This window comes from Sinocyclocheilus rhinocerous, unplaced genomic scaffold (genome assembly GCF_001515625.1).
Source record: "Sinocyclocheilus rhinocerous isolate Xijiao unplaced genomic scaffold, SAMN03320098_v1.1 scaffold284, whole genome shotgun sequence".
Taxonomy (NCBI): domain Eukaryota; kingdom Metazoa; phylum Chordata; class Actinopteri; order Cypriniformes; family Cyprinidae; genus Sinocyclocheilus; species Sinocyclocheilus rhinocerous.
This window is the reverse complement of record NW_015628031.1, coordinates 686,489-710,003: the sequence shown is the minus strand read 5'-3', so window position 1 is coordinate 710,003 and position 23,515 is coordinate 686,489. Positions and strand designations below refer to the sequence as shown.

Sequence of the window (23,515 nt, the reverse complement as noted above, 5' to 3'; positions counted from 1 at the left end):
GCACTTTTGTTATTTTGCTTTATTTGCACTGACTTAGAAATAAAATGTACACTTTTTGTCAGGCCAATAAAGCACATAAAACTGAAAAAATACCATTACAGGAGAGAATAAAACTTCATTATAAACACTGATTTCAAAACCACATATAGAAATATTATATTTTGCATAAGAAAAATTAAGCCCATTTCAAGATTTTATGCATTGCCAGATCATTTTAATATTTTTAAATGAATTAGTCAGTTCTCAGTACCAAAACACTCTTTCTCATGTAATTACTGTAACGCAAGATGTTATTTCAGTTTAAGTTGATATGATTTTTCACTGTTATCTACAACAGGATCTGCATTTTCATAGGTCTAAATAAAAGAATACAGTAGTTTTTTTATTGTGAAATAGAAATCAAGAAAATGGCTCTATTTCATGTGTGTAACTCTTTTCTCTCTGTAGTCCTCCAGTACATGCAGTTTGTGGAGGATTACTCTGAACCGCAGCCGTCCGTCTTCTATCAGACGCCTCAGAACGAGAGTATTTACGAGCAGCGGAGGAACAAGCGCTTTCAGGAGGTTTACGGCTTCAACGATTCCTACAGCAGCTCGGACTCCGTCCACGAACCCGTCCCTCCGCCAGCGCTGCCTCCCAAACAGAGACAGCTGGTGAGTTCTGAGCATGAGCGTGAGTGCCTGAGGGCGCGGAGCATGCAGCAGGTCAGAGGTCAAACTGAGCTTCTTTAGATTAGGCAACACGTGACTGTTTTGGTGGCCACGTCAGGGTCACTGTAAAGTCAACTGGAAAATACGGATTAACTATGTGTTTTTTTTGCTTTTTGTGAAATAGATACAGATTAGATTGGGTTCCAAAGCCAGAACTCACATGCTGTGGGAAATTTGTGCCACAGCAGCATCTTTCTCTTATTTTCACATTGCCTCTTCATTTCTTTGCTGCTGCAAATTTATAAAAATCTATAAAAATAATTACATAAATTATATATATATATCCCTTTCCTAAAAGAATGTTATATAAAAATGAAAGTTTAATTCTGTTAATTTCTTTTTTAAAGGCAACATAGAAATCCAAATTGACCCGATTTACTTACTTACTAAATAAATTAAAGTTATTACATCCGTGAAAGATACAAATAATATTATTTAAACATCAAATACAAAGTAAATGTAAATACATAATTACATCATATATTGATAATGGTGTATATTCAAAAAAGAATGTAAAAGCATTACATTTCATGTTGCCTTTAAATCATTTTCTACTTTTTGATATAACTCACTTTGCCTTTCTTTCTTTTTAACCTCATTTCATTTTTTTTGTTCTTTTCTCTGTCTCACTTCTTCCTGTCCCATGTTTCTCTCTTGCGCTCTAGGCCTCCTACACTTCTTCTCCTCCTTCATCCTCCTCCTCTTCCTCTTTTTCAATTCTCCCTCCTCCTGCTGGGCTTGCGGAGGAGGCGGAGCCTGCTCTTGGTCTCAGCCTATCAGTGTCTAACTCCTTCCTCAGTGGCCACGCCTCTTTGACCACACCTGTGGTGAGTGTCAGCAGTCAGGAATGTAACATGCATGTGAACGATTACAAAAGATTTTATCCTCTCTCTTCAGATATTTAAAGGGGTCATATGATGGTTTTTTAAAGATCATTATTTTGCAACACTCCAAAGAGAAAGGAAAACTTGAAATCACATCATATGACCCCTTTAAAAAAATTATAATAATCAGTCCAATTTTTTAAATGTAATCCAAATTTTAACAATTAATTAAAGTGTCATTCTTGAGCAGAATACATTTCTGTGCTATTAAATTCATTCTTATAAAGAATCACAAGTAATTTACACAGAAATGTGTTTCTACTCATGTTGTATGAGCTATGTGTATTATGTGTAATGTAGGTTTGCTTATATATCATCTGTTTTCAGTGTGTTCTGGTCATTTTGTGTGTGGTTTGGACACACGTGCTCTTCATATGGTTTTGTCATTCATTTTCACACGTCTCTCTGGGGTGGTTATTAAACCACTGTTCAGATGTGACTTATGGAGTTTGTGAGTCCACTTTGCCCTTTTGGGTTTTTTTTTTTTTTTTGGACCGGAGCTGAATTAAAGTTTAAGTCTAAAAGCTTATCTAATCTTCATTTATCTGTTTATCTGGGTTTAAGGTTTAAGTCCAGAGCTTATCAAAATGCTGTTTAATCTTAATGTAGCATTAAACCTAAGTTTTGGGTCTGTGCTCATGGATGCCCCGGATATATGTTATTGTACTGACTAACTCTGGCCTCCAGTTGCATTTGATTTCACCAGTAACTTCCAGTGCTGCATTTGACACTATTTTTTTAGTTGTTTGTTTTTTGAAGATTTTGCATCAGAGGTGGTTTATGTAGTCAAAATGTAGATTTTTGGCATAAATTTGGGTTGTGTGCACAAGGTGAATTATTTAACAGTATCTTGTTATCTCTAGAGTTTTTTTTTATTTTTTTATTAGACTTGAGATCATTCAGAATGTGTAATTGTTTATATTGTTTATATGAGAGATTTTATCAGAGATTTTCAGCAGTGCGTCTAACCTCATCAGCTCAGAGTCTATTTATGCTGTATGAAGCTGTGATATTTTGTCTAGAATTTCAGATTCTACTGTTGATAGTATCACCTAGTAAAAAACACTAGGCATGACATGTAATGTTTCCAGCATTTAATAATTTTTCTGTCCTCACTGAAAAAAATAAAATAAATGCATAAATATAGTTTTATATAAAATGTATTTATTATTTATTATATAAACTTTTTATAGTTTTTATAAAATGTATTTATTATATTTATTTTTGATCTATGACTTACTTGGCTTTTTAAAAACTGCTACACTGAAAATGGACTTCAGAGAGTCTTTTATTATTACTAGTGTTATTGTTAGCTACAACTATAAAAAAATAGTTTTTGTTAATTGAAATAAATCTAAAATAAAATAAAATTTAAATTAAACTAATTTTATTTCAGTTCGTTGCCAAGGCAGTATTTTTTTACATTTTCATTAAAGTACTTACATTTAAAATAAATATAATTATTAATTATAGTTACATAATTATATTTATAAATAATTATAATTATTTAAAAAATGAATTAAAATTACAAAAGCACATAAAATAACTAAAACTTAAAATGAAGACTGAAAATATAAAAATAAAAGCTAACTCAAACACTATAATAGTATATAATAAACACTGGTTATTACTGATGGTTATCACGAGGTGCTATTTGCAGTTCTTTTCCCTGGTGATGAGTTTTAGGGACTAGATTGTGATGATAACGGAATCTGGGAATTGTCCCGGAATGTTCTGTGCTCTTGACCCCTGACCTTAGAGGTCAGAGCAGAAGCAATATGATGTTTATGTGAGCGCGTGTGTGTTTGCCTAAGGAAAGAGTTCAACATGTTGGTGAGTAAGTGACCTCTATCTGTGTGTGTGTGTGTGTGTGTGTGTGTGTGTGTGTGTATATGTGTGTGTAAGATTGTGAGAAACCATATGGAAGTTTTTTTCTCTTTCTATCTCTTTTCCTCGCTCCCTCCTCTGAGTCTCTGTGGAATGCTTACATGCTGGAATGTCCCAGACAGAATAGAATGGGGGATGCTCATCCCGATCTCTCAGGGAAACGTGTTGGACCATGTTTGCTGTGTGTGTGTGTAATGGGATGATCTGGAATGTTGTTGGTGATCCGGGCGAGTCCCTGCAGGTGCTGTAATCCCTCTGAGCAACATCCGGAAGTTCAGCCAGGATTTGACTTGTCCAGTGTTGTGTTGTGTAGTCTGTTTGAGGTTTTCTCTTTATAGTTATAACTCACTGTCCTAGTATTTTACGCAAAATGGAACATGTTTCCCTCTCCGTTCTCCGATCTTTTTCCTCCTTTTCAGATTTCTTCCATATACTTCCTCTGATTCCATCTTTCCTCTCCCATTTCTTCTCTTTTCTTCTGTCTTGACCGATCGCAGAGTTCCGACCTGTTTGGTTTGACCAATGCCGGCAGAGCTCTAGATGGTGGGGGTGTCTCTAATGGGTCCTTGACCAGCTCTCTGGTTTCTCTGGCCGTCTGTCTTCCTTCTGAGTCTTCTCTTTCTGATTCACTTCTTACCTCTGCGGTAAACACACCCTCAAAAACTCACACACATGTTTAGCAGTTATATAAATATGGACTTATTGAATTTTAAATGAATCAAATAGTGGTCGACCGATATATCGGCCAATATTTGGCATTTTTCAAATAGCGGCATCGGCCAATAAGTTTTTCTGTTTGGCCGATATGTTCAAAGCGGGACTTTTATTTTGACGGCGCTAATAATCAGATAAAGCTGTTAAATAAAGGAATTAAAATGTATACAAAAAAAGTATTATAACGATTGCTTTAATATTATTAGTAATAGAAAGGCAAACATTATAATACTTTCTCATTTGCCATCAGCATTCCACAAATACGCATTTTTTATAATTTAAACAAATTTTTGAATGACTAATGAACATTTAATTTCACAAACCTTGCAGACTTAGTCGAATCTAGTTGAGATCTTGTGAAGTGTGCATTTGTAGCCTGCATGATCACGTGTTCTGTGACGGTCGGTCCGTGTGAATTGAATGCGGACAGGAGGAGAGTTCAGCTTCACTGGAGACGCGTGATCGACAAACTTTAAACTTGTGATTTCAAATTATGCTGCGCTTTATGCATTTGCCCACTGCCATATTCATGTCATTTTCACTGTGTGCTGTATGTAAAATGAGTGCTACCTTGGCTTTATTTGAAAAAACATGATTCCCAAATCCCAATGCACACAAACTTCCCAGAATACTGAGTGCCCTGTTGGTTACAGTGTTTACTTCCTTTTTAATTATATTTGTATTAAATATTTATTTATTTGTGAAAAATACTTTGTCTTCTAGAATATAAGTATGTTTCTTTTACACGTTTATTTTTTAATCCATTTTCAAATGATTTCAAATTTCTTAAATATGAATTAAAATAAATAAAATTATATCGGCTTTATATCGACCATCGGCCACCCTGCTTTCCAAGATATCGGCATCGGTATCGGCTGTCAAAAAACCCATATCGGTCGACCACTAGAATCAAACCATAATCACTACATAACTTTATGTATTGCATTTCTAGAATTAAAAATAAAGCATGAATGACTTTTTACCACGAAAGATGTCTCCAAAAGGAGTTGCAGTTGTCTGAAAAGCATAGCTACCTTAGGCACACATGCATGATTGCCTTTAAATTTATCTCTAATTTTCCTGAAAATGCAATGTGGACTGTCAGATTATGTGCAGGTCCTTGTGAATGTGAATTTACATTGTGCAAAATAATGTAAACGAGCGCCATCTAGTGCTCAATAGACACTGCGTGTAATTTCTGTGTCATATAATTTGTTTTCTGAGTGAATAAAAGAGACATCTGTAATTTGATGGTAATTAAAATGGTATTTTGCACAGAATGCAACACAGAATTCACATTCTTCCTGTATGTCATGAGAAACGTTCACATGGTGTGTTTGATGGTGAATATTTGCTGGCTGTCTGACCGATCTGTGGCGGTTGTCCCTGTTGTTTTTGCTCTAGAGTGAAAGTGTGGATGAAGGCGGTGAGGGAGAGTATGTGAACCTGTACTCCTCCACACAGGCTAATGGAGAAAACACACACCGCACTGTAAGTATGCGTGTCATTGCGTTAAGCTGTGTGTGCATGTGTTTGGAGTGCAATTATACATTTGTCTGAATTCTTCAGGACCCCTCATCATGTGACGATGTGCTTCAGGACCACACCCCTCACATACCCACCTCCAATAGCAAGGAAGCCTTGTCTAAGGACCGGTATGAACTCCAGTCTTTGTACGTGTGTGTTTGCTGTCATATGGACAGGTTAGAGATGTAAATACTTGTGATATGTTTACTTATGTAAATACTTGTGATATGTTTTCTCTCGCTCACAGGCCGAAGGAACCCAGTCATGGTCAGATCGATGATGTTGATGAACTGTCCCTCATTGATCATAATGAGATTATGAGCCGCATCACACTCAAAGCAGAGGTAATAATACTGTTTAAACAGCTCAAACCAAAAGCCAGGATGAACACAGTCATGATAAACCTGGGAATATTAACATTGATTTGATTGGTTATTTGTATTTATTTATTCATGCTTTTGTTTATGCATTTATTTATTTATGCATTGATGCATGAATTTATTTGTGCATTTATTTGTCCACTTTTGCCTGGATTTATGCATTTATTTAATTAAACATTTATTTTTGCATTTGTGCATGGATTTATTTATGCATGCATTTATGCAGTTGTTTATGCATTTATTTATGCATGGATTTATTTGTGTATTTATGCATTTGTAATTGATTTTATCATGCATTTTTATGTTTTATGTTTTTTTTTTAATGCATTTATTTATTTATCCATGTATGCTTCATTTAAATATGGATATTTTTAAATATGCTATACCGTGCATGTATTTCAATATGTTCATATTTTAAAATTTCCACTTCGGGAAAAGTTTTGAAAATTCTTAAAATCTTAAAAGTCATAGAAATGTAAAAAAAAAATGTTATGCAAAGATATAAACAATTTCATCACATAGAAATTGGTCTTATGCGAGGGCATACCACAAACAACTGATAATTCATGGAGATTCATTGGTTAAACAAAAATTGTTTAGAACTGAATTAGTACTTACTTTACAGATGACAAAACTCTAGAGGCACAAATAGTATGTAAATTGACAATCAAATTAGCATAATTATGTATGTGATGTACAGTCAGCCAATCATAACTGCAAAATAAAATCACTGTAGGATTAATTCTGCATGTCATGTTCATTATTCTGCTTATTACATGGCTTATCAGATAAATCAATAGATTGAAAAAAAATATTAATTTGAGTTAAAAATATGCTGTGTTATTGGTAAAGAACGAGGAATCACAGAGGAATTAAGCTAACAGAGTTCTGTTGGAAATCTGTTGCATGTGTGTATCTGATGTATTGTGTTTTTTGACAAGGTCAGAGCTTTTGTCTGTTTCCTCCAGTGTTTAGAGAGTAATTCTGTAGTGGTTGATGCAAGTCTAAAACACACACACACACACACACACACAGACGTCAGCTGGTGCAGTGCTGCGATGGGAAGCCGGACTTCAGTTGCCTGCAGTAATATTTCTCTCTCTCTGATAGAATGATGATGGTCCTGATGTGAGAGCCGGCTCTGGTGATATACTGTTAGTTCACGCTACAGAAACAGACCGCAAAGGTAATTCACATGCTTTCTTCATATGAAGCTCGATCAGTCAGTATGTTTTCTGTTATAATTTGCATTAGAGTGTCTGTAGGCTGATTGATTCCTGCAGTGTTTGTGTGATAGAGGTTTGCTGTATATCTTGAGTGCATGCATAGTAATCATATTTGTCTGTTTGTGTTGTAGATTTGGTGTTGTACTGCGAGGCTTTCCTCACCACCTACAGAACCTTCATAACGCCTGAAGACCTCATTAAAAAACTACACTACAGATATCCTTTCTACTGTGTGGTTTATTTTTATCTGTTAGTAGCAGTCAGTTTGCATGGTGTGTTTTTTCTTAACTGCGCTGCACATATACTCGGTTCTGTCACAGTCCAGACACCTTTAGGAAGCGCGTCAGTAAAAACACGTTCTTTGTGCTGGTGAGAGTCGTGGATGAACTCTGGTGAGTCAATGCATGTTGTTGTTGTTGTTTTTAATGTAGCTACTACTAACAAAAGGTAGCTAACTTAAGTTGAAGCTGGAAAATAAGTTAAAGAAGAAAATGTTTTCAGTTTATTTTTGCAGTAAACGCAATATTTTATCTGCCAGAAACACAATTAAGGACTTAAACATGAATAGCAACATGTCATAAACATGTACAAGTTCATGGTGATTGGTGATTTTTTTTAAACGAATTAATAATAATTTATTCATAATCATTTAAAAATATATTCATATATTCAGCAAGATCACATTAAATTGATCAAAATTGACTGATGATAATAAGTTCATTCAGGAATTTATTCAATGTACTAGATCAAATGATTAATTGATTAATTTAAATAATGTTCCTATTTGTTTTGTGTCTTTTATTTATATATATATATATATATATATATATATATATGTGCTGATGTTTTAGCCGAAAAGCCTAGAATAGGATGTTTATTTTTATCTATTTTCTAGTGTAATGTTAACTTCCGGCTGTTCTACTTTGTCTTTTTCTTTCTTTTCTAAATAAAATTGTGTGTATTTATGAGATGGAAATGAATAACTATACCATTCTCATATCTGATGTGCGATTCACAGACCCTTCAACACAGTGGAGCGTAAATCTGCCTCTCATACAGTTGTTGAATGTGACCAGAACCGAAAAGAGGTGATAGTCCGTACTGGAGGCGCCACAGACAAAGCAGCAAGAAAAGCATACACTTTTGACATGGTGAGTGTTTGGCTTGTTTTCCACGCACATCCTGAGTATTAATGTCATTTAATTATTTTTTTCCTGTGTAGTAATGCTCATTAAATTTGTCATTTCAATTGGTTTAGGTTTTTGGTCCTTCTGCCAAACAAATTGACGTTTATAGGAGTGTGGTTTGCCCCATATTAGATGAAGTTATCATGGGCTATAACTGTACTGTCTTTGCGTGAGTATCTGTATTTTAAATGTCAAATCATTCAACTTTTTTATTCTGAGTTTTTGGACCTAGAAATTTTATTTGGTTTCTATTCTACATTTTAACTAAAGTTATATTTTTTTCCATTAGAATAGCTAAAAAGCTGGCATGGTATTAAAAAAAAAAAATCTTATATATTTATGTAATGGATAATTTCTTATTGGTTTAAGATATGGACAAACTGGAACAGGGAAAACCTTCACAATGGAGGGTGAAAGATCACCCAATGAGGAGTTTACTTGGGAAGAGGTAATATTTGAGTCAAAGTTTGGCTGTTCTGCAGCAGTGGACCATGTGTCAAACCAATGTTGATTAAAGGGACCTTTTTCTATGTGAATATATTGTAAAATGTAATTTATTCCTGTGATCAAAGCTGAATTTTCAGCATCATTACTCCAGTCTTCAGTGTCACATGATGCTTCAGAAATCATTCTAATATGCTGATTTGCTGCTCAAGAAACATTTCTGATTATTATCAATGTTGAAACAGTTGTGCTGCAAAATATTTTTGTGGAAACTGTGAATAAAAAAGTTCAAAAGAACATTTACTTGAAGTAGAAATCTTTTGTAACATTATAAATGTCTTTTCTCTCACTTTTGATCAATTTAATGTGTCCTCGCTGAATAAAAATATGAATAATTAAATCTTACTGACCCCAATCGTTTGAACACAGTGTATGTGTGATTGATTGACCTCTTGGTGTTGAAAAGAAAGAAAAAGAAAAAACATTAATATGGCCCTTTGAAGTTTTATTTTTTATTTTTATTTTTTCCCCCAGAAATTCTGTGTTGGCTGTTGTAATGTTTCTGGATTTAAAATTTAATTAAAATGTATTATCAAAATGGTGGTATTCAAATTAATGCGTCAAACATTAAATTAATTAATATTTTAAAAATGTAATCAAATTAAAATTTAACAATTCCTTTTATTTTTGTCAGATAAGTGATGCAAAACAGAGGTTTGTTATTATTATTGTTATACAATTATACAATATTCCTTAAAAAATATTAATATTATTACTATGTAAAGTATGTTCTACTGTACAATAGCGATATATTTGTCACAATTTCTTCAAGTTTGGTGTTGTCTGTGTGTCAGTCTGGTGGAGTTGACCGAGGACATCCTGCGGCAGTTGATGGATCTGGTCTTCCGGCTGGTCTGTAATGGAGAGCTGAGTCTGGCGAGGGTCCTGCGAAAGAACGTCCTCGATAAAGTGGAACAGAAGAGGCTCCTGCGACACATGCACATGCTGAAACCTCTCGCTGCGCGGGGCGTCTCTGCCAGGTAAAGGTCAAAGTTCAGGGGTCATCGGGGCAGTTCTCATCTGTGCGGGTTTGTCTGTGTGTTTAATCAGCTCGTTCTCCACAGGCCCGGCACGCTGCATGATTTCCGCAGTCATGAGATCGCCGATCAGCTGACGTTGCTGGATGCAGAACTGTTTTACAAGATTGAGGTAACACACACACACAGACACCGTTTTACTTGATATAGTAATGGAAAAAAGTTTTTTGAGATTTGTGAGTGTAAAAAGTAATACCTGCTGTTCTCACTGTCATCTCTGTCTTCAGATTCCTGAGGTGCTGCTTTGGGCGAAGGAACAGAATGAAGAGAAAAGTCCAAATCTGACCCAGTTTACAGAGCACTTTAACAACATGAGCTACTGGTACATATTTACTGATACCTGCTATTCCTTCAAAATGACGCATGCTTTCTATATATGCATATTGCACAAAAAAATATTAAAACAGCATGCTTAAAACAGCATGCTTGTGTGTGATTGGCTAGATTTACGCTCAATTTGCCAGCAAACACAAGTTGTGTGCAAGTACCCAGGCTGATACAAGGATTACTTCTGAGGAAGAACTGGGGTCTGGAATTGTGTAAATTAATTTTGAAGTTACATTTTTTGTTGTAATTTCTCTTAAACATAATATAGACGTATAGGGCCTTATGAAATCCATTGTATAGTATTTTTTTCCCAAATTAGATTTTTCCTGCTTTAATTTTTCTGGATTCCGTTTTCCGTTTCAATAATATTAATCAAAAAGCATTATTAAGTAATTGAAATCATGAGACTTGTACAATTTAAAAGCAATTTATTAAAGGTTTAACAAAAATTAAATTTTTTGAGCCCTATAAAAATCTTTTATTTTTCCCAAATTCTGTCTTTTTCATTGAATTTGTTTGGATTAATTTATAATGGGTTAATGGTTTAATTAAATATTAATAATCAAAAAACATGTCTAATCATCAGCTGACGTTGCTGGATGCAGAACTGTTTTACAAGATTGAGGTAACACACACACACAGACACCGTTTTACTTGATATAGTAATGGAAAAAAGTTTTTTGAGATTTGTGAGTGTAAAAAGTAATACCTGCTGTTCTCACTGTCATCTCTGTCTTCAGATTCCTGAGGTGCTGCTTTGGGCGAAGGAACAGAATGAAGAGAAAAGTCCAAATCTGACCCAGTTTACAGAGCACTTTAACAACATGAGCTACTGGTACATATTTACTGATACCTGCTATTCCTTCAAAATGACGCATGCTTTCTATATATGCATATTGCACAAAAAAATATTAAAACAGCATGCTTAAAACAGCATGCTTGTGTGTGATTGGCTAGATTTACGCTCAATTTGCCAGCAAACACAAGTTGTGTGCAAGTACCCAGGCTGATACAAGGATTACTTCTGAGGAAGAACTGGGGTCTGGAATTGTGTAAATTAATTTTGAAGTTACATTTTTTGTTGTAATTTCTCTTAAACATAATATAGACGTATAGGGCCTTATGAAATCCATTGTATAGTATTTTTTTCCCAAATTAGATTTTTCCTGCTTTAATTTTTCTGGATTCCGTTTTCCGTTTCAATAATATTAATCAAAAAGCATTATTAAGTAATTGAAATCATGAGACTTGTACAATTTAAAAGCAATTTATTAAAGGTTTAACAAAAATTAAATTTTTTGAGCCCTATAAAAATCTTTTATTTTTCCCAAATTCTGTCTTTTTCATTGAATTTGTTTGGATTAATTTATAATGGGTTAATGGTTTAATTAAATATTAATAATCAAAAAACATGTCTAATCATGTGGAAAATAATGTTTTTTTTTTTACCTTAAACCGCATAAACACATTGCATTACACCAAATACACAAAATAATGTTCTTTTTAGCAACGTCATATGACCCCTTTAACTTTTATTTTGACTGGCTGCCATCAAGAATTTTGAGTTTCTGTGTGTATATGATATGACAATAGTTTTTTATCAAGCTGTAACCCTATATTCCACCCTCATGCCCTACTACATATTCCCTATGCTCGCTCAATATCTCTGTCGTCCATGTGTGTACTGAAATGTGATTCCTCCTGTCCACTAGGGTGCGCTCTATCATCATCCAGCAGGAGAAAGCTCAGGACAGAGAGAAACTGCTGCTCAAATTCATCAAAATCATGAAGGTAACTCGAGTAACACACGCATGTGAACATTACCACGCCAAAATCTCGATCATCCACAATCAATTACTCTAAACTGCTTTAGGCTCTATTTGTGGCTGTGGGGTGATTCTGAATGCATCACTCTCTGTGTTTTCTGAGTGATTTAATGGTTTTGTCTCTCTCGTAGCACTTGCGGAAACTGAATAACTTCAACTCTTATTTGGCGATTCTCTCGGCGCTGGACTCTGCACCAATCAGACGACTGGAATGGCAGAAACAGACATCTGAGGTCAGTCACAACAGTCTGACTTCCTTCTCACTGCCAAACCTAACACAACTGAAGAAAATCATCCAATAGTAGCCAATTATATGAAATACGAAAAGACTGTCTTTCGTCTTTCTCTGTGTTTCCAGGGTTTGGAGGAGTACTGCACCTTGATTGACAGTTCATCGTCCTTCCGAGCGTACAGAGCGGCGCTAGCAGAAGTGGAGCCTCCATGCATACCATACCTGTGAGTTTGTGTGTAAAACAAAACTAAACTCTACTAAAATAAAAAACAGGAGTCAGAAAATGAACTGAAATTAAATAATGAATCGGCAAATAAAGCATTTTGTGCTCATTAAAGACGGCTTGTCTAGTGCCAAGGACTGTCTGGTGAAATCTGCCCGTTTCGCAGCTTTTGAGAGTCAGAGAAGCACAAATTCCTAGCTTTGACTAATTTTGTGAGGTTCATGACATTGAATTTTGACCTGCATGAAAATAAGTGACCGAGTGTTATTTTAGTATTACTTATGTATTATTATAGTATTTATTATGATTTTAAATTACCTTTTAATTATTATATTTTCATTTAAAATTTTAGTAGATTTGTTTTGTGCTTTTGTCATTTTTATAATTTTTTTTTATATATTTTTATTTAGCTTTGTTTGTTTCAGTCATTTTATTAATTTTATTTCTTCAACAAACTGTTTTTAAGGACCAGTGTTGTTTTAGTATTATTTATGTATTTATTAATATTTTAAATGACCTTTTAATTTCATATTTTCAGTTTTCGTTTTAATTTTAGATTAAAGTTTAGTCATTTTGCTTTGTGCTTTTGTCATTTTTTATTAGGTTTTAAAAAAAATGTAAGCTTTATTTTTATTTCAGTCATTTTTAGTCATTTTATTTCTTCAAGAAACTTATTTTAGTTGGTTGCCAAGGCAACGTTTCTCATTTAGTTTCTCAGTTAGTTTTCCATCTTATTTTTCCACTTTTTCATTTTATTTTATTTACTGAAACTGATTTTTAATAGATTTTGTTGCCAATAACAAACACTGACATGCCCATCTGATGTTTTCTACACGTCTGCTGAATTTCAACAAAAACTGACTTTATTAATTAAAACTAAACAGTAACTCATTTCACTTCTGAAAACAACTAAACTAAAATATAGCTCATTAAAAATGTATCAATAAAAATAAACATTCAAAACTGCATTAATCTGATGTGAATTATATATATATACAATGACAGTTATTGAAGATTGTTTAATGTTCCATGTTTTAGTTTTGCTAATAATGTTGTTTTGTTGACAGGGGTTTGATCCTACAGGACTTGACTTTCGTTCACCTCGGAAACCCGGATTTTATTGACGGTAAAGTGAATTTCTCCAAGCGCTGGCAGCAGTTCAACATTCTGGACAGCATGAGACGCTTCCAGCAAGTGTGAGTAATCTGCTGGCCTGAAACCCAGCGTTTGACGAACATGAGATTAGATTACATGTGATTCAAGCTGCAGTCCAAAACTCTGCCGTAGACTTTGCTCTAACAGACTTGTAGAATGAAGCAACGAGGCATGAAAGACCGTGGTCAAATCAAACATCATTTAATTAATTAGTTAATCATAATTATTGCATAAAAGTCATAATTTTGAGATACTGAACCCAAAAATAATTAACATGAGGTAAAAAGTTGAAGTGATGACAAAAAAAAAAACTATTATGACAGTCATAATTATGACAGAAAATGCACAATTGTCACATAAAAAGTAAAAAAAACAAAACAGTTATAAGTCAAGTTATAAGTCATTATGAGATAAAAAGTCAAAATTATGACAAACAATAATGGCAGTCATATTTATTATGACAGTCATAATTATGACACAATTATGACAGCCATGATTATGACAAAAAGTAATAATTGACATGAAAATAACATAAGTCAAAGTTATGAGATACAAGAGTCAAGAGATAAAAAGACAAAAGACATTGACAAAAACAATTATGAAAAAGTTATAATTATCACATAAAATGCAAAATTTTGACATAAAACCTCAAAATTATCATTAAAAATAATTATGACGTATGTCGAAATTGAGATACTGAGTCATTATGAGATTAAATGATGAAATTGACAAAAAACATAATTATGACCAAGTCAGTAATTTTCCACCAAGTCAAAATTGACATAAGAAGGCATAATTATGACATAGAAATTCAAAATTGAGATACTGAGTCACTACGAAAATAAAGAATCAGAATTATGAATGATTATGGCCAGAAAAAAAAACTATTCGAAAAGTCGAAATAAGATAAACATGTATAACTATGATTTACCAAAACATTCTTTTTTTTCCCCCATATATTTTAGAGCTGGAACTATGCGGTTTTTTAATGTGTACCATTTTTATTTATGCACATTAATATGAATTAGTTTATTAGAAAATTGATTATTGATTAATATTTAATGTTGTATATACATTTGTGACCCTGGACCACAAAACCAGTCATAAGTGTCAATTTTTCGAAATTGAGATTTATAAATCATATGAATAAATAAGCTTTCCATTGATGTATGGTTTGTTAGGATAGGACAATATTTGGTTGAGATACAACTATTTGAAAATCTGGAATCTGAGGGTGCAAAAAAATTAACATACTGAGAAAATCACCTTTAAAGTTGTCCAAATGAAGTTCTTAGCAATGCATATTACTAATCAAAAATGTAGTTTTAATATATTTACAGTAGGAAATGTATTAAATATCTTCATGGAACATGATCTTTACTTAATATCCTAATGATTTTTGGCATAAAAGAAAAATCGATAATTTTGACCCATACAATGTATTTTTGGCTGTTGCTACAAATATACCCCAGCGACTTAAGACTGCTTTTGTGATCCAGGGTCACATTTCATATATCAGTTGCAGATTTCACTAGTAACTGATTTAAAAAATTGGTTCCATTATTAATTTTTATCTTTAATCGTCTTTGTAGACACTACGAACTGAAACGGAACGAAGACATCGTCTCATTCTTCAACGACTTTAGCGATCACCTGGCAGAGGAGGCATTATGGGAGCTCTCGCTCAAGATCAAACCACGAAACATCTCGCGGCGCAGGACGGAGCGCGAGGAGAAGACCTAGAACCTGAAATCTAGAACCTCAGAGACAATTTACGGTGAGACCTGAACCTCCTGCAGAACCTTGGGAACCCGCGCTAGGCTGTTTCACTCACGCTAGAGTTCTTAATGGAGCTGGAGCTGAACCGACACACGCAAGCTCCTATTTGCACCAATAAACTGAGACATTGGCAGTATTTTTCCCTGACTGTTGACTTTAAAAACTCACGAGGGGAATCCCGATTCAGTATAGATATACAGATATGCACTCACGCGCGCACAGAGGGCTCGAGAGGACCCCAACGCTGTGATATAAAGCGAAATCCTCACAACTTTCCATGTTTGCGTGTGTTGATGTGTGGCTGTACAGAAAGACACGCTCTAAGAGGGCTTGGATCATTTGATATTAATACACTGTGCCTGATGGAGTGAGTTCGTGTTTGTTTGTCCCGCTCGGACGTACCGTTTGACCTTCCAAAGGTCTGATTCAACCTACGATTCGCCCGTTTGGAAATGGGTCGATTGGGAAACGGGCAGACATGTGTGCAATCTTATAAGCGTTTTATAAGGAATATTCACTGATCTGTTGAAATGAATATGTTTTGACAGACGCGTTGAGTAATGGAATATATGGAATATATTAATTTGAAAATTAAAGAATGAACTGGACGTTTGGACTAATTTTTCACATCATCTTGCTATATTGTTTTGTGTGTGATCATGTGCACCCCTCATTATAACTGTTTACCCCATCACATGGCTGACAGCCTCTCGATTTTCCAAATAAATTGTCAAAAACTTGCTTTTTTACCTTAAAAAAAGAAGAAAAATGTACATTGTGACATTATTTTCATGACTTTTTCTTTTCATGCACATTTCTTTCTCTTCCCAATTCTCAGTAGCTTGCAAAATGCCAAAAATTATTATTATATTAAAAAATACATGAATATAAAAATATAAATGTTCATTTAAAATCAATTTAATGAGTAAAATCAATACTCATTCAAAAGTAAAGTGCATTTGTAAGGTACAAATATAATGGTAGTATTTGTTGTACTGTGAATTAAATTTATCCTAATTTGAAGCGGAAAAATGCGTCACATTCATAAAACAAAAACATAAATTTAAAAAAATTTAAATTTTTCATAAAGCCTTTATGCAGTTTTTTCACAAGTTTACATGAAAATGGTTTATGAAAGATTCAAACAGAAAATCATTAAATTATTCAATGCATAAAAAAGCTTTACAAATCACAAAGAAAATTGTTCATGCTTTATGAATAAGGCTGGAGCTATATATATATATATATATATATATATATATAATGATATCGTCCTCTTTTGGAAGGCCAAACAAAGTACTTTTTCTTTCGCAGCAAACCACACAGTGTCTCCATGACATGGCGGCGTTTTATATGGTTTAATACTACAGCGAGAATAAAAGTTACTCCTTCTTTCTTTGTGTGAACATTTGGGCGGTGTTATGCAAATCTTCCCACATAGTGTGGTAGATATGTGGGGGCGTGTTCGAACGAGCCGTTTTAGGTAGGTGTGGCTGACTCTTTAACTTTTATAAAGAATATCTCTTTGGATTTGAGACTTTAGTCTTTACAACTTTACAGATCTTCTTTATGCACCAAGAGCTTGTAACACTCCAAAGAGAAAGGAAAAAATGAAATCGCATCATATGACCCCTTTAAACAATAGTGTATCTTGGGAGTATTATGTAAATATCATGATCAATGAATAGGGTAATCAATCTGTATCAAGTTACTATCATGGTACTATCACGTTATAGTAATACCATGATTTTCTTTGTGGATATTCTTTTTTTCTTTTTGGAAATTCAGAATCAGTACTATGGTACAATACTACCACATACCTTGAACTAATAGCATGTTTCTCGGACATACACAATGGTATTTGCGTGTAAATAGTCATTTAAGTACCATGGTATTTCCATTAGGGGTGTAACGGTAGACGTATTGTGTACTGAACTCGCGAGCACCCCCTTTGCGGCCGTTATGCGCCCTCAATATGCACTTCTGCCGAGCCCGCACTGGGGCGAGCTCCGCAGCAGACTTCTACCGGACAGTCAAAGCGGTATTACGTCACGAAAGTGCGGACTCCGAGGAAGACCGCGAGGGTTTAGGGTGCCATTTGGGACAGGGCCGTAGTCGTTTGGAATGCACTTGGCAAAGGGAGCGACGTAATTTCCTCATTATCTTCAGCTGGGATGTTCCCGTGACAACGCAGCATGGTGTCCGTCAGCAGATCTTGCTGTTTTAATGTCATAAATGTATTTTTTTATTGTTGTTAGCATAACTGTTGCAAATAAACATACATTTTATATTTTAAAAAGTTGTTAAAAATGCTATATAATATATAAAAAAATAATATATATAAAACTTTTTAAAATATAAAATGTTTATTTTTTTTAATGTCCATCAGCAAATCTGCTGACGGACACCTTGCTGCGTTGCCACGGGAACATGCCAGCTGAAGATAATGAGGAAATGACATCGCTCCCTTTGCCAAGTGCATTCCAAACTACTACATAATGGCACACATGTGCCCTGCTCACTCCAAAGTCCCCACTCCAAGGGGATAGGGATGATCACTTCCATTTGGAATTTGCCCCGTGAACCGTATCGTGTACCGTTACACCCCTAATTTCCATGTATTACTATAGTACATCATCACCTTCATTTGTATAGTGCTTTTCATAGTACTATGAAAAACTGTACAAATACATGAAATGAATTTTCGTTATTTCTTCTATCTGACACTATTTCTTTTATGAAACACAATGTAAAATGTACAAAAGAGAAGAGACGTTTAGTAACATAAGCATGTACTCTTTAATGTTTAAAAACAGTTTGTACAAGAAAAATGCAAAATCTGATTACAAATAAAGAACCATTTTAAAATATTCACATTTAGGAACAAATTACAGAGTGAGGTGAGCAACATAAATTATACAGAACATTAAAAATAAAGTGATAGTGAGATTAATATTTTAAATACTAAACTATCACTGTAATTCACAAGAAGTATTTTACTTCATTCATTTCCCGTCTTATCCTGACCAAACAGGAGTTTATGATCTAGACAAGGCAGTAACACCCTTACGAAGCACTGAAACTTTATTTCAGGTGTTAAAAAGCCATTATACTTGATGACACGCAACTTTTCACTTCACAAGACATTAACTTGATGGAGTGGTGTGGATTATTGTAATGTTTTTATCAGCTGTTTGGACTCTCATTCTGACGGCACCCATTCACTGCTGAGGAACCATTGGTGAGCAAGTGATGCAATGCTACATTTCTCCAAATCTTTTCCCATGAAGAAACTCATCTGCATCTTGGATGGCCTGAGAGTGTGATCATTTTCATCAAATTCTAATTTTTGGAAAAAAATATTCCTTTTAATTCTATGAAAAGAGAGCCTGACAGAGATGTGTGCGTTGGAAGCATGCAGAGAAAAAAAAGCTTTCGGGTTTTTTGATCGTATGACTCTCTTCTCTGTGTGTTAATGTGGTCGTGTGCTGGGCTCCAGTAGGGGGCGTTTCACCGGCATGCTCCCGCCTCCGCTAGATTTCTCGCTGTGTTCGGCCACGCCCCTCTTTAGACTCCGCCCGTGGGCGTGTCCATTGACAGAACCCCTCTGCCATTTGCAGATGTCACCATTGAGGATGTCCTGAATATGCTGCACAATCAGGTTTATTGCCACTAAAGAAGATCCAAAAGACAAAAGAGAAGCAACAGTTTAGAAAACCAAGGTTTATTTTTGAACATTTATTGCCTTTTGGCTCATATTTACCCATGTTATCAACTCCACGAGGTATTATGACATCTGCATATTTCTTGGTCTGAGGTTGGAGAGAGATTTCAGATGTCATGAATGCATTATATAACTATAACCCAACTATCCAATGTCAGTTCAGCTTTTGTTATGTGTGTTTTCTCACCGGAAGGCAGAACTCTTCAAAGGCTGGTTTAACAAACGTGGTGTACTGCGTGAGAATCTGTTCCAGATCTCGACCTCTTCTCATGTCGCGCAGAACTAAACGCACAAAATACATGCTGTTATACAGGCAACATACAGCTAGGGTGATTCATATTTTATGTTTCCATCAAATTAAAATTAAAGATATGAAATTTTGACTGAAAACTAAATGAAATAAATGTACAAGTTTGGGGTCAGTAAGATTAGTAGATTTTTTTTTTTATTCATATTTTTATTTAGCAAGGAAACATTAAATTGATCAAAACTGTCAGTAAAGACATGTTGCAAAAGACTAAGTAATTTAAACTTTATTTTAAATAAATGCTGTTCTTTTGAACTTTCTATTCATCAAAGAATCCTAAAAAAGTGTCAGTTTCCAAGCACACAAAAAAACTGGTCTCAATAGTAAAAATGCATTTTAATAATAAAAAGTGCAAAAAACCTTGCTATAAAAATTATTATTATATAAAATACATAAAAAGGTTCTCTCTACTGCACAGAAATGACTTGGTGTGATCCGTTTGATTTACCGATAATTTGTGCATTACCTCTGCGAGACAGGCGTACGTCTGAGTCTGTGTCCACAAACAGCTTCATGTGGAACATGTCTCTGACTTCCTGTGTGTAGAACACCAGAATCCCCTCAAACAGCACCACATCAGCGGGATACACACATATCTTCTCTGGCAGCCTACACACACAATCGACAGTCAGACAAACACACGCTATCAAAGTACACATAAAGAGAAAGTGTGTCAGTGACCGACGTAACATTATGAGGGAAAAGCGTGTCTTATTGCCTGGAATGGGTGACGAAGTCATACGTGGGAACCTCCACCACCTTTCCTTCTACGATGTCCTTCAGCGTCTGACACATTAACTCCGTATCAAACGCATCTGAGAGAGAGAAAACTTAATAGTGCATTAACCCTCTAAGCGCCAAAGTCGCAAAATTGATATGCAAATTAGACGAGTATATTTACACCCCACATAAACTTTCGGTCATGCCCAACATTTTTCTAATTTACAGTAAATCTCTATCTTCAACCCCTTTCAAACCACAAGCTTTTGAAATCTTGACAAAATCCAGCATTTTCCCCAAAAATCCCTGGCGCCTAAAGGGTTAAAAACGGCATTTAATGACCCTCATGTCGTTCCGCATCTGTTTCCCTGAACTTTTCTTGCAATGGCTTTGTGTTTTAAGGACATAAAGATCAAATCACAGCATCTTTACACACGGTTGAATTATTCCTTATTGTTTTTTTACCTGGATGGTCAAAGTTGTACTGGCCTTTCAAAGCTTTGGCCTTCTGTTCTGGAGTGAGAACCCGGTAGAAACTGTCTTGACTGACGATAGTGACCTTCCTCTGGTGATGATCCACCTTATTCTGACCCAAAAGCTCCATGATTTTTGCACACACTGTGGACTGACAGGAGAAAAACAGCCGTTACTGTCCTGGACTGACAATCTAATAGTGTCTATTTGCAATTTCATCAGCCTGAATATCATTATAGATGCTGTTACAAGAGGACACTAGATGTTAATACAAGGGCCTGTTGCGATTGCTACAGGTTATCTGTGAAAAATGACTACATTTCCCTGTCGTAATTACATTTTGCATGCTGTTCTTGCATGCATTTCACTGAAATGCAAACATGCACTATATATTTAAGGCACAAAAGAGGTACATGTTGAGTGTGACTTGGCTAAAAGAAAACAGTTGGTGCAATATGCATCAGTTTCCATCATGCATGTAGTGTTTCGTACCTTTCCGCTGGCCGTTCCTCCGCTCACCCCGATCAGGAAAGGACTGTGCCACGGCCGCTCGGTTTCACAAAGCAGTCCGGCTGAATTCATGCTGGTACAGTAACAAAAACGGCGTTTTCTTCAAGTATGGAGTCCGGGTGAATGCATAAACTCGTTCTTTAGATGATCGGTCATCAGTTGGAGGCTGTCTGGGCGGCGTATGGTCGATTACCGCCTAGTTTCACTATCAGCCACGGCCGATAAGTACTCCAATGTTACTGTACTATAGTTAGTAAAAGGGACATTTCTGTTCCTCCAGGGGGCGCTAGGTGACTCAGAAGGGCGAGTCCCCATTGAGGATCATTCAAATGTCATGACGTGTTTTGTCTTACTGGAGACATTTGTAGATTATAAAGTATCATCTTTTAAATCTACAAATGTCCGAGATTGATTCCTGACATATGAGTGGAAACCGCTTCAGAAGAATGCGGTTTTAAAGCAGCCGTGGTAGTAACTGCTAACGATTGTGATTGGTCCGTTTAGTGCAGCGCTGAGAAAAGTAACAGGTGTCATGTGACCCTGTCTATGCGATGTTTCTTCAGCAGTCTAGATAATAATTTACAATTGAGAAATGATACTGAGAAACTTTAATTTATGTTGAACTGAGAATAGATTGTATAGAACTGAAGTAGGAAAAATATTTTTTATCCCGATCGCTAAGCCCCGCCCATCCTACGCATGTTTCTGTTGATGCCATTCTACCTGTTTTTTTTTTCTATTTATATGCTGTCGCTTCTGAACGTGACTGCGTCACAGCATGCTACGCAAACTCCACGAAACTTGTAATCAAATAGTGTAATCAAACCATCTTCAAACATTTTGTATTTCTGCTTTTTTGATTCATTTAAAGTTCTTTTTTTTAAATGAACAAACATTTCCCTTTAATTGAAAGGGAAAAAAATAACTTTTTTTAAAATAATAAAATATATTTAAAAAATAAATATATTAATATATACATATGTAACTCGTAAACAAAAGCGTAAAGGTGTTGCAATAACAGTATTGATTTAGTTGTATTCATGTTTACCAGTCGAAGGTCGCTGATAAAGTGAAGAAATATCATTCAAGTGAAAATGTTGCAGTGACCACAAGGGGGGACCAAACACTTAAAAACAACTTCTCCAAAGTGATTAGATGGTTGTTTTAATGCTTTATTAAGAAAAATATAACAATAATAAATGTCCAGTGATGCAATTGACAAATGTCAATCATGTTTTGTCTGAATCATCGCTCAGATGTGTTGGTTTCGGATCATCTGGATTATTTCTTGACGCCTCCTTTATTGATTCCCCCGCAAAAATTTCCAGGGCCTCGTCCCCTTGAACTCTTCGGACTGATTCTCCTTTAGCAGCCAAGATTTCCTCTATGTTTCTATGGCAACACAGAACATACAGCAAGTCAAAGTTTTTGTCATAATGCTTCGGGTTTTCCAACTCGGGCCCAGGGGATTAAGTTAGATTAAAATAAATAATAAAAATTAGTTTAAAATAAATAATAAATCTAGCAGTACAGTACTATAGTTAGTAGAAATAATACTGTAATGTAATGAAACGAAATCATTTCAAACAATATTTTACACATGTATAATTAATTTTAAATAATAATACATTTTAAATGGGGGTTTTCGACGTGGGTGTGTAGACTGTACGATGCATGCGCTAGCATGATAAATCACACTTTAGGAGTTGTAGTTTTTATGTGTGCTGAAAAAAAGTGGAAGCGGCGAAAGAGGAAGGGATAAGAGCTTGAGGTAAGCAGTTTTATGTTTTAGCGCCATGTCGTATTTTTATTGGTTGGTCAGTAAACGTGGATCGTAGCAGCAAACACACTGTGCGATGATCATGCTGAATCGTAGGCTGTCTTTGACCGTTGACCTTCGTGACAACAACAGTCGTCTTTGAACCTCACTCACTGTATGATAGGGTGACCATACGTGCCATTTTCCCAGGGCGTCCTGGCCAGGATTTCTATATTGCCTAAAATATCTAGGTTTTGGCTTTGTTTGCGTGTGTGGACCGATCGGTGTATGACATCAAAATACCTCGAGAGCATTTTGAAAGCATAAGGAACCGTCTGTATGGTACTTTGATGTCATACACCGATCTGTCTGCACACGCAAACAAAGCCAAAACCTAGATATTTTAGGCAATATAGAAATCCT

General features: G+C 35.1%; 3 protein-coding genes and 1 long non-coding RNA gene across 5 annotated transcripts in view; 2 read left to right on the top strand and 2 right to left on the bottom strand.

Annotated features, from left to right (window-relative positions):
• The window catches only part of LOC107737187 (rap guanine nucleotide exchange factor 1-like), a 44,168-nt gene extending 27,723 nt beyond the window's left edge, over window positions 1–16,445 (top strand). The window contains exons 11-28 of the mRNA XM_016548633.1: window positions 338–354; window positions 448–653; window positions 1,376–1,537; window positions 3,979–4,125; window positions 5,600–5,686; window positions 5,765–5,850; window positions 5,970–6,066; window positions 7,213–7,288; window positions 7,460–7,544; window positions 7,628–7,720; window positions 9,814–9,999; window positions 10,084–10,168; window positions 10,284–10,378; window positions 12,096–12,174; window positions 12,341–12,442; window positions 12,568–12,665; window positions 13,732–13,860; window positions 15,412–16,445. Of these exons, the coding sequence (XP_016404119.1) occupies window positions 338–354; window positions 448–653; window positions 1,376–1,537; window positions 3,979–4,125; window positions 5,600–5,686; window positions 5,765–5,850; window positions 5,970–6,066; window positions 7,213–7,288; window positions 7,460–7,544; window positions 7,628–7,720; window positions 9,814–9,999; window positions 10,084–10,168; window positions 10,284–10,378; window positions 12,096–12,174; window positions 12,341–12,442; window positions 12,568–12,665; window positions 13,732–13,860; window positions 15,412–15,562 (1,981 nt within the window). The 3' untranslated portion in view covers window positions 15,563–16,445. The remainder of the gene's footprint in view (window positions 1–337; window positions 355–447; window positions 654–1,375; window positions 1,538–3,978; window positions 4,126–5,599; window positions 5,687–5,764; window positions 5,851–5,969; window positions 6,067–7,212; window positions 7,289–7,459; window positions 7,545–7,627; window positions 7,721–9,813; window positions 10,000–10,083; window positions 10,169–10,283; window positions 10,379–12,095; window positions 12,175–12,340; window positions 12,443–12,567; window positions 12,666–13,731; window positions 13,861–15,411) is intronic.
• On the top strand, window positions 8,350–8,964 carry LOC107737173 (uncharacterized). The gene is made up of 3 exons (XR_001639774.1): window positions 8,350–8,479; window positions 8,587–8,684; window positions 8,885–8,964. It is a non-coding gene; the product is annotated as an uncharacterized LOC107737173 (long non-coding RNA).
• Window positions 16,446–18,897: 2,452 nt separating the features above from the next.
• On the bottom strand, window positions 18,898–21,585 carry uck1 (uridine-cytidine kinase 1). The gene is made up of 7 exons (XM_016548640.1): window positions 21,316–21,585; window positions 20,815–20,974; window positions 20,348–20,444; window positions 20,096–20,238; window positions 19,510–19,604; window positions 19,362–19,410; window positions 18,898–19,270 (listed from the first exon to the last, which is right to left on the bottom strand). The coding sequence occupies exons 1-7, from the start codon at window positions 21,403–21,405 to the stop codon at window positions 19,071–19,073; spliced, it is 834 nt and encodes a 277-aa protein (XP_016404126.1). The 5' UTR covers window positions 21,406–21,585; the 3' UTR covers window positions 18,898–19,070.
• Window positions 21,586–22,461: 876 nt separating this feature from the next.
• Window positions 22,462–23,515, bottom strand: part of LOC107737193 (DNL-type zinc finger protein-like) — a 3,893-nt gene continuing 2,839 nt past the window's right edge. Inside the window, exon 3 of one of the 2 annotated variants that reach the window (XM_016548639.1) lies at window positions 22,462–22,725. In XM_016548639.1, coding sequence (XP_016404125.1) covers window positions 22,563–22,725 — 163 coding nt within the window. In that variant the 3' untranslated portion in view covers window positions 22,462–22,562. The remainder of the gene's footprint in view (window positions 22,726–23,515) is intronic. The other variant, XR_001639775.1, reaches the window with a different exon arrangement.

Coding starts and splice junctions, on each gene's coding strand:
- uck1 (XM_016548640.1), bottom strand. CDS start 21,405: ATGAATTCAGCCGGACTGCTTTGTGAAACCGAGCGGCCGTGGCACAGT. Junction 19,605..20,095: donor CGTACGCCTGTCTCGCAGAG/GTAATGCACAAA, acceptor TTGTGCGTTTAG/TTCTGCGCGACATGAGAAGA. Junction 19,271..19,361: donor TCGTGGAGTTGATAACATGG/GTAAATATGAGC, acceptor GATCTTCTTTAG/TGGCAATAAACCTGATTGTG.